Source organism: Sinocyclocheilus rhinocerous, unplaced genomic scaffold, assembly GCF_001515625.1.
Source record: "Sinocyclocheilus rhinocerous isolate Xijiao unplaced genomic scaffold, SAMN03320098_v1.1 scaffold1351, whole genome shotgun sequence".
Classification (NCBI taxonomy): Eukaryota; Metazoa; Chordata; class Actinopteri; order Cypriniformes; family Cyprinidae; genus Sinocyclocheilus; species Sinocyclocheilus rhinocerous.
Genome location: NW_015654494.1, coordinates 834,546 through 845,159, shown reverse-complemented (window position 1 = coordinate 845,159; position 10,614 = coordinate 834,546). Strand labels below are relative to the sequence as shown.

The 10,614-nt window shown below is 39.6% G+C and overlaps 1 protein-coding gene across 1 annotated transcript in view; it reads right to left on the bottom strand.

The window, feature by feature from the left end:
• The window catches only part of LOC107717167 (receptor-type tyrosine-protein phosphatase S-like), a 256,786-nt gene that overhangs the window by 87,096 nt on the left and 159,076 nt on the right, over nucleotides 1-10,614 (bottom strand). The window contains exon 7 of the mRNA XM_016523840.1: nucleotides 3,329-3,439. Within this exon, the coding sequence (XP_016379326.1) occupies nucleotides 3,329-3,439 (111 nt within the window). The remainder of the gene's footprint in view (nucleotides 1-3,328; nucleotides 3,440-10,614) is intronic.

Sequence of the window (10,614 nt, the reverse complement as noted above, 5' to 3'; positions counted from 1 at the left end):
TTTTTTTAAAGTACGTTTAGATATTTTTCGCTTATAAAACAAGACTAAGTTTCTGAAAATCTCCTTAAAAGTGTGTGGACGAGCATAAAAATGGTAAATATTGTAGTGGCTGCTACAGCTCTGCATGCAACCAACACGTAAAGCTAAATTACCTAGAATCCAAAAGGCAGACGGGACTTCGATATGCATATGAAACAGGCGTGCAATTACTGCGCTGGGCTGCATTAGCGAAGGATTAGCATAGAGAGACTCACAAACAAAGCACCTGCTTTTTGTTCTGGTCCAATTTGGGGGTTTTAATACAGCACGTCTCGGTGATGTAAGAAGCGCTTCAGATGTACGCTGGCAACGAGGACTCGAGCGGATGATAAATCCTAATTTGATTGAGCCTGCAGACTGCGAAAGGGCAAGAGGCAGTCAGTCATCATGAGGAAATATCGCTAGCTTGTTGCCGCTGTGAAATAAAGCCTGTTTTCTGGGGGGGCCACATGAAGTGCGGAGATCATTATATCTGCCAATGATCCATGTGGCACAAAAACTAATTAGCAGAAGTGAATTTGCAAGCTTTTGTGTGCAAGAACGGCTTTGTAATTGAGAAGATGGCGGGAAAACTGTCTGCAGAAAGAGCCTACAAGAGACGACAGAGCACAGAAACACAAACCACATCTAACAAACCAGAAACTAGAACGGAAAGGGAGTCTAAAATGAACAAAACTAAGGGGTGCACATCACACGAACACCACAACACAAGGAACTGACTGAATGAGTCACCAACAAAGGCTCGAACTCTCATTTTGGACAAAAACAAAGAAAATAATAAACCTCACGAAAACACAGGAATGCAACAAAGCACGACAGCCAAAGGAATTGCGTCTCGAGGCATGCAAGCGCAGTTACATTCTCCTATCATGCATCAGGCTGTGGTTTACTTTCAAATGCGAGATTTCCATGACAGCATAAGCATTTTCTTTGGGCAAAAGCAATACTGAAGGATGCAAACGAGAAAAGGCCCCACAATGCAAACTTAAACGTAAAAAGGAAAATAAACCCGAATTAGCGGGTTAGTTACTACTAGTTTATGCAATTAAATCAAAACTCTAAGAATTTAAAAGTTATTTAGCAGCTTAATTTTAAACTCCGAATCGCCAAGGATCCTTCCAATAGATCAGTCAAGGTTAAGGTTTTAATACATGTTGATTTTGCGTTTTTTTAATGTGGGTTAAAAAAAGTGAAAAAAGAAAAAACACACCAACCTTCTCGAAGCTCTGAGGGATGTAAAGGGGTTGATGCAGAACACAATGACATGAGGAGAAGAGAAAAATAGGGGAAACACAGAGAGAGTAAAAAAGGCCACCTCAAGGCTTTTAGCTGCTACATTTCTCTGACTGATGTCGCCTGATTATTTCTTGCGTGACACGCGACATGTCTGCCGCGTTAACCTGCTTTGACCCAAACAGTTTGATTCACCCCAGTGGTTGCGTTCGGCCACTGGCGTCTATTCAAGCATGTTATAACAATGCAAAATTACAAGGTCTTTAGCCACCTGAAGAGCTGCCGCTGCGGCTTTAATTACAGACACAAAACAAAGACACAAAACCAGAAATCAATGAAACAACCCAAAGTGCAAACCAAATCAAACCGACCGTACAAATAAAAACCACATAATTAGCATTAAAGTTAGCAGCTACAATCAAGTCAACCGATTCTAAAGGCGTCGCGCTATTATGCGACACGTAAATGCAGTTTGGCTCGTATAAACGGCTGAGCTGTTTCCTCCATCGTAGCTGCTAATTTCAAGTGCCGTTAACTTTAGAACAGAAAACATTTGATTGTACCCAATGATTAAGCTGTGAAAACAAAACAAAAGGAGACGGGATACTGTCTTAATGCAGTATGCGCATAATCAGCGAGACATTAGCATATCTATGTTGAATTAATTATCGCTGTGGTAATTTGAATGGCTTTCAGAAATCTCCAGTCGACCAATTACTCAAATGTCACTAGACATCAGATCAAATGCAACTGAACATCTAACGTCTCTTAAAATTGTAGGACTAAAATACTTCAAAACACATGAGGTCATAGTTTTACACTGACTTTACCATGGTTAAGAGGTGCTATAAGGCATAATGTGCCTAAAATACCCTTACCATGGTAATGTCACTGTAAAAGTAAGGCCTCTTGTGGCTTATTTCTTTAATAAACTGGTGGTAACTGCTAAAACTCACCAACAGTCAATTATTTATCATTTATGATAATCACATTTAAAAACTGTTTGTTTTTATAGCTGCAACTATGCATTTATAATTTGTAAATTAATTAATAAATGGATTATTCACCTCAAAATGATCATTCTATCATTTACTCGCACTTATGTTGATCCAAACCTTTATTTGTTCCTCTGTAGAACACAAAAGAAGATATTTTTTGTCCATTTAATGAAAGTAAATAAAGTCTAAGGTTGAAATCCCATCATTTGCATTCTACTGAAGAACACAATTCAGACTGGTTTGGATTGATGGGAGTAAATGACAAATTTCATTGAAACTGTATCTGTCGTTTTGAGATGGAGCGTCTGCATCTTTTCTAGTGGGAGAACAATAATAACTATAATAATGAGAACAATAATAACTATAATAATGAAAAGACAACTCTCTGACCCACTTTATAATGGCCGGTGAATAATTTATCCAGAACAAAGTTATTTGGTATACAGCGGGTAAAACCCATTCCATACGTTGTCTTTTTTAATATGCATTAAATCAATAATACATGCGCAAAATGCATCTGCCTCGATTTATTAAAATCATCAACCTGGAGATTCAACTCCTCTTAAGGTTAGCGGCAAGAGTCGTCTGTGCTAATGCAATGCCTTAAAACAGTCGTTCCATTATAATAATAATAATAACTGAACCAAGACAGATTTAGCAATTACTTGTTAGCATGTTACATTTTGAATGTATACACTTGTGATAAGCAACATGCATATTGTTTACCTTGCAACAATTGACCATTTTACCTTTTTGGAGGGAATAAGATTAGTATTTTGATTGGTTTATAGCATCGGCCAATCAAAATCAAGACTTACCATTATCCTCTTCAACCTGAAAACTTGATTATAAAACATACCTGTACGACCCAAGTTTCCGCTCGTCAAAGAGAAGACTGAAAACTACCCATTAAGTATCGAAAATGAGCATATTTTATTATATGCAATATGTGCTCTAGCGTAAAGACTCTATTAGTTTATATACAACAGGTCATGTGACCAGTCGTGCATCTCTAATTGGTGGGTTTCGATGGGCTCCACGGCCAGGTTGCTCCCTACCTCGCACATACAGGTTGGCAGGGGAAGAGTATCGGACGCCTTCCACGTTAGACGCCACACACTCGTACTTCCCCTGGTCGGTTTCCTCAGTGTTTTCTATCTGCAGAGCACCTGGGAGAGAGAAAAAAATACACCCCAAAGAAAGGGATGAAAGACAGAGAGAAAAAAGACAGAGAGAGGGAGAAGACAGCAAACTATTAGAGGTTCGAAAGTAACAAGACTGTCAGAAAGCATTTTATTTTTTGTATGTTTGGTGCAACATCGTATCCAAATAAATTGCTCAAAGGCCTTTCCCGTTTGAAAGCCAACTTCACCTTTTAACGCTAACTCACTCTGTTGAATCTGAGCAGTTCCACACTCAAGGCAAGAAAAATTAGACTGATCTAAATATGTCTGAATGCATCCCGTCAAACGCAAACGGAAAAGAACTAGCAGCAATGTTATGGTGTTCGCAGGAGTGCTGGATTGCATCAATCAGCGTGCTGGGAAGTATCAGGGTGTGGAGTCGAAGGAGATAAACCACTGCCGTTCCCAATGGGAGGAAAGTTGGTGAGGGTCAAGAGTGAGCTGTGAGTTGAACATCCATTAGTTCATGTCGAAATGTGCTACACAGGGCTGAAGCTTAGCACAACGCTTAAATCCCACGGCATGAATTATTTCTTTCGGTCCCCCAAGAGCTGTAGTAATACTCGGGATACTACTGCAGAACTGAGAATGGCTATTGGCCGTACATGATAAACACTAGATATTCCTCCATATTATGCCCCAGGGTTGGGTCGTAACCGAGGTCATTGCCCTGTATGCCAGAAGTTTGAGATCTATCAAAACTTTCTAAAGGTCCTACTCAAATGGTAAGGGCTAAGGCTAAAGGCTATGGGGTTAGGGTCATAAGGTTTAAAGAAGGGGTTGGGTTCAATGTAGGGGTGTGCGATAGGAAGATTTTTGATCGTGGGCGATAAAAATTTCTTCAGGATCTGCTTTTGAAGAAATATCGTAGTATCGTGTTACAGCACACATTCAATCAGCTGCAGTTCTGGTGCCTCCATTTAAATCTCAATATACTGTACAACTCGAAGATTTGACAGAAAGATGACAATTTTTTTTTTTGGGTGAACTATTTCTTTAATGTAAAAAAACAAAAAACAAAACAGAAAAATCACTCACTACTCTTGACTGAAAAATTTTAATACAGTTGGATAGTTGATAGGAATCAATCTATATAGTGTTTTATTCTTATATTTGTTCATTCAGTTTCTTGAATGCAACTGCTAAATTCACCTATTGTACCTGAAAATAAAGCACTGTTTGTTTTATTTGTATAATATGTGTATTTGTAATGTGTATCTTTGTTCTTATTTTTTAATAACAAAGATAAAATAATGACAAAGATTTTTTATCTTTGCCCACTTTAGCCTAAATGTCCGCCATTCTTTTTTATATTTTGTTACCTTGAAAAACTTTGTCTTTATAATATGGAAATATTATAGCTGTAAATAGCTGTAATGCTCAGACAACTTGCAAAATAGTAAAACCAACATGACAAAGAATCGTGATAAAATCGTGAAATTTCTTAAAAAAAAACAATTGTGATATATTTTCGCCATATCGCCCACCCCTAGTTCAATGAGTAGCAACAGAAAGTCAGCCTTCCTGTATTTCTAGCTGTACTTTTGAGGGCTGTCAAGTTTTGCCACCAAAATGCTGTAGTTACCAACAGTGGCTAATTTTTTGAGGATAAATAACCAAAACCAACCCCCCAAGTTCTAAAACATTTTTTGCAAGCAACAGTTTATTATACTACATGTGATCATTTGTTTTGAGGGCTCATTGTAGCTTCAAGAAGTTAGGCACTACTGCATTTGTTGCCATACTTTTGAAGGCCACAGATGGGGAAGTGTGATTTTTGCAAACTATAAAACTGCAGTTACCAACAGGGACTAATTTTTATGAGAGTCTAAATCTCTAAGCCCAACCTTCCTAGTTCAAACTACATGAGAGGTATTTCAACAGCCTGTGAAAACATTTCAGGCAAGCAACATTATCATTATATTATACTATATGTGATCAATTGTTTTGAGGGCTCTTAACAGCATTAAACGTACTTTCCCGTGGTTCCCTTGAAGCAAAAGCAGCAGAATTTAGGCCTAAATGTACCACCTGAGCAACTGCAATTGAGGTGACCAAGAATGCGAAGTTTCTGGATCCAACAACCGTTCCATTACCACTGGGGCTTTACCCCACCCCAACTCTTCTTTATCGGTCTTTCAGTACTCTACCACTGCATTTCGACAGGTAGCGTCAATACGTCCCTCTCTCCTGGAGAGACATTCATTCTGGCTGAACGACGACTACTGCCACATGTGGCGGCGGGACCTCAACAGCAGGGACTCACGCTGCGGTTTAAGCGCACAGTCTGCATCCTGTGGAACATTCTGTGTGCCAATGAGATTCTGGCTTCTGGGTCGATGACTCACACCTGCTCGCGGCGGATCAACAGCATGATGGGATCAGGGAGTTTAGAGGCGTGGCAGGGAGAGACAGAAATGGAAGGTGGTTTCTAGAGTGTGTGCGTTCGTACACGGATCGTTTGATGTGCACATTGGCGCAGCGGGCGGCCGGGCGACAGCAGGTGGGCTTGGAGAGCATTCTAAAGTCTCCTCAGGTGTGCAGCCGAACGGGAACCGCTCGCGCACAATCTGTGCTACGTGACGCCGACGGAAAATCTGGTGGAAATCGCCACCAGGCATTCGGCCTCCTTCTCCCGTCGATTCTGGAGCCTCCAACTGCAGAAAACAGGCACGAATTTTAATGTTATTGGAGCAGGGGTTGATAAATAAACCATGCCACAGTGGTGCGCCGAGCTCTCGGGGAGCTCTGAATTCTCCCCGTCTTCGCTGGGGTTGTGATGCCCTTTTCTATGAACAGTTATCTAATGATTGAGTAATGTCATTGAGGAAATCTTAGCAAGGAACATAGCATATCCAAATTCATTAAATACAAATGAATTCCCAGCAGCTCCAAAGCAAGCAAATTTTCTCAGAGCTCCTTCCTGCCTGAACCGGACAATTTTGGGTACTCCTGCTTGCTATTCAGCCGATTGACGATTCCCCACTGACTTCATTACATATTTGCAGCTGTGTGTTTTCCCCCCATCCCCGTTTCCGCTTGGGTTCGGATAAGCTCACTGAGAATCTATAATCTGGGAAGGTTTGCTAGTGTTTCTCAAATCTATCAATCTCTTTGTCTTTACTGTTCATTGGTACAGAGAGGAAAAGTTAGCATAAACATTATTGAGGTTTCTGCGTACCATTACTGTCCTAGCCTTTAACTCCCAAATAGTCCCAAGCTCACCAAGAAAGAGGGGTATTTAACAGCAACAACACAATCATTCCCTGACTATGTTGTCAGAAAACGTCTTTGATCCCTCTCACTTTTCCCTCAAATCTCCCTTTCGCTCAGCCCGAGAAGGTTTTCAATTATTATCTTTTATGTATAATTACATTTCAAATTTCCATTATTCATCCTGCCCGTTGCGTCTTTGAGGCTGCCGGTGTAGCCTTCCGTTAGCGGCACCGCTAGCGACAAAACAAGCTGTTATCTTACTTTAACCAATAGTGTGAAGCTCAAAGAGTCATAACGCCGCACAATACCCTTTATGATAAAAGGCAAGTGGAAGTCATTTTCTGAATATCCGTGCCAAGACGCAACCAGCTTGCTGACATGAGCCCTCTAGCTATGAACTATTATCTGAAGCCGAACAATAATGAATACATTAGCGGATTCAAATGCCTTCTGAGTGTACTATGTGTAAGCCAATTTAGGGGGGTGGAAATCTACAGAATTTGGTGCAGTTTGTTGGTGGAGCCAAATTAGCATAATCAAATATGGATGTGTAAGATCCTTGTGACTGACAGCCATTCTGTTTTTGTCGAAATCTCTTAAGCTCTACAGTCTTCTGATGACCTAGGGCCAGTTTACTAACAGCTTGCACCAGCGCAAACAGTCTTTTGGTGTTAAAATAGTACTGTCAGGATTTACTAAAGACATGCAGTGACGAATTAGCGCTGAAAAGGCGTGGACACAGTTATATTTGTGTCTGACCTTATTGAATATGCATTTGTAGGAGTTTCCCTTTCAGACGCAAAAGTTATGGGATGAGAGTATTCAAATTAATCATGCAACGTGATTTACTAACATTTGCGCTCGTCAAATTACTGGTATTTGCGCCATTATTTAATGGCCAGAAAAGCATGTCTTAAACTATTTTGCACTTGAAATGGCTGCAATTGTTGTTCACCGCAGAGAACAGAGAGCGCGTGGTAGAAGGGAGAGGATTTTTTCTACACATATTAATTTATTTTGAATGCCATAAGAACACCATCTGAACATATCGTTTTGCAAGCCATGTTATTTTTAATTTGCTTCAGGAAATAAAAGACGACTTGGAACCCTCAACTAGGAGTCACACACTACCAGGTCTATCAAAACTTCTTGCAACCCTTCATTTTTTGGCCTCCGGTTCTTTTCAACATACTGTGGCTTCTTTATTTCTTTATTCGCGACTATGCTAATTTGCACTGTGCTTGGTATATTGCGTTGGTCAATATGTAATTGAGATGTTGCATTTGTGTTCTTTAAAGGGGTCATATGATGCAATTTCAAATTTTCCTTTCTCTTTGGAGTGTTACAAGCTGTTCGTGAATAGATAAGATCCCTAAAGTTGCAAAGAATAAAGTCTCAAACCCAAAGAGATATTCTTTATAAAAGTTAAGACTTGTCCACGCCCACACCTCGCTTTTCAGAACGATGAGCTTTGTAAAAATCGGCGCGTTTCAGAAAGGCGGGGCATAGAGGAGAAACAATAATGTACATAATGTGGAAAAGAATGTGTTTTTGGAACCTTAAACCGCATAAACACATTACATTACACCAAATACACAACATACTGTTCTTTTTAGCAACGTCATATGACCCCTTTAATTTGCGCGTTGTTAATAAATCACCCACAGAAAATTCCACACCCATCGGCGCTGTTTTGGAATTGCGCTCTAGAGCTAATTTGCCCTGTTTAGTAAATCTGGCCTAGTAAATCTGTTTAGTAAAGATCTCTGCTGGCAAATCCAACTAGTCACGGATTGTGGAAAGCTCATTTTGGGAATTCTCCACTGCTTCGGTGTCAATGCGACCCGTGTCTTTTAAACTGGCCATTAAGTGTTTTTGTCACGAACAGCCGGAGTTGGCGTGTGCTCGTGACTGACGGACACGGGGTAACCGTTGACCTGTGAACGCTTCGGGCTTTAGCGATGGCCTCGGGAGATGAAGTCTTGTCATCTCCCGTCATCCATCCGATCCCGGATCATGGGGGAAAACAGGCTGGGCTGTCTGTTAAGTGGAGGCCGTGTCAGGAGGCAGCTCTGCTGGGACGTGGAGCATGGCAGCAAGGTGTGGAGGCGAGGAGAGCCGTGAACCGTGACCAGTGCTACCATGCAGCTGTCTATTAGAGGCCGTGTGCACGTGACGGCTCTCGGCATGCTTGATTAGGCTCGGTAACAGCTCTCAAGCAAAAGGAACCTGACCATCTTCAACACACAGACACACACTTTTTCCAGCACCTACAGTGCCATTTGGTTAATTCAATTAGTGGGTGATGCCAGGGCATGATTGATTTGTTTGTGGAATCGACCATATTCTTTTTTTTTTCTTTTTTTTCTTGAATGGGTGGAACTGATTAGGAGAGAGAGGTGAAGACTTGGGCTGCAAGGAGAATTTAGTATGCAAACTTTTTTTATATGCTTAGAATATCGAGATGGCTGCTAGATTTGCACAGTACATCCCGCAATGCAATGCATTTTTAGTTTATGTATATAAATATATAATTGATAATTATATATTTTTTCGACTGATCCAACAAAAGTTAAGACAACCTCAAATGAAATTGAATTAAATATGTGCAAATAACAGTTTTATTTTAGATGTAACTATATTGGCAAAATTTTGACACTTATTTTGCATGAGATATTAAAGGGGTGTTTTTATAAATTGCATCTTCAATACACATATAATCAAGATATATAATAGAAGAAAATAAAATTATATATAATATAAGAAAATAAGATATGTCTTAAGTCTTAAGATATGATGCCGTACTTATAATCAAGATCTAATTTATGAAAACAAGTCTAAATATCTAATGCAGTGTTGTTCCAAGGACATTTATCTTGTTTTATGTATTATCCAATATTTTATTTAATTTTTTTAACCGGAAATCAAATAAAAAATACTTAAAAAAAGAAACTCAAGGTATTTTTGAAATGTCAACATACTACAGTATTATACTTTATATTTGACTGTTTAAGCTAAAGCCGGCAGCATATGGCATATAATGTGTAGTTTTCAATAACTTTTTTATTCAAAACGGTTCTTCTCCTATATTTCTTATTCATATTTTATGTCAAACAAACCTCTAAATATATGCATAAAGGGAATGTGAAAAAAAAGGGACTTTTGCTTTAAAAAGCTGGTGTGCAATGACTGTAGGACTCGTGTGTTTGTGTACTGACACACACCAAGGTCATTAAATGCGAGAGCATCATCACGGGGGCGATACGTAATGCAATTGTTGTCAGCTTCCATCTGTTGGCTTGTAGCGCTCGCATAAAACGCCAATGATGCATGCACACATAGAACGGGCCGCGCTGACTGTCAGTTAGCGGTGCACAGGTCAAAACTCAAGCAGACCAAACCGGCATGAGTTAAGAATGTTTACGCAGCACATGCAAACACGCGACCGAGTCGCTAACCAATCAGAGCGCGCGTGCTGTGATTTAGCCCGAAAGCACGGCGTAACTGTTCTGCTCCGGCACATTTAGCCCAGACTGGGCCTGAGTTTGCAGAAGCCGCCCTGGGCGAGGGCTCTGTCTTGGATCACTAATCCCGTTATGCAAATGTTGCGTTATAAGTCACGTTCAGTTAAGCAAAATTATTAATGTGCTGCGTTTTTGATATATATATATATATATATATATATATTTACGTTGGTGTGTGTAATCTAAGAAAGAGCTTTTAGGCTGGAAACTTTACTAGCTGCTGTACTAATGTACTAACAAACGTATCTTTCAAAAAATGTGTTTTACTCTGATTGATAAAATATTGAAAATGTAAAAAATATACAAATTATAAATAATATATAATATTCCATACAAAATGAATTACGATATAAATTAAAAATTTAATTTGAACATATATATATATATATATATATATATGTGTGTGTGTGTGTGTGTGTG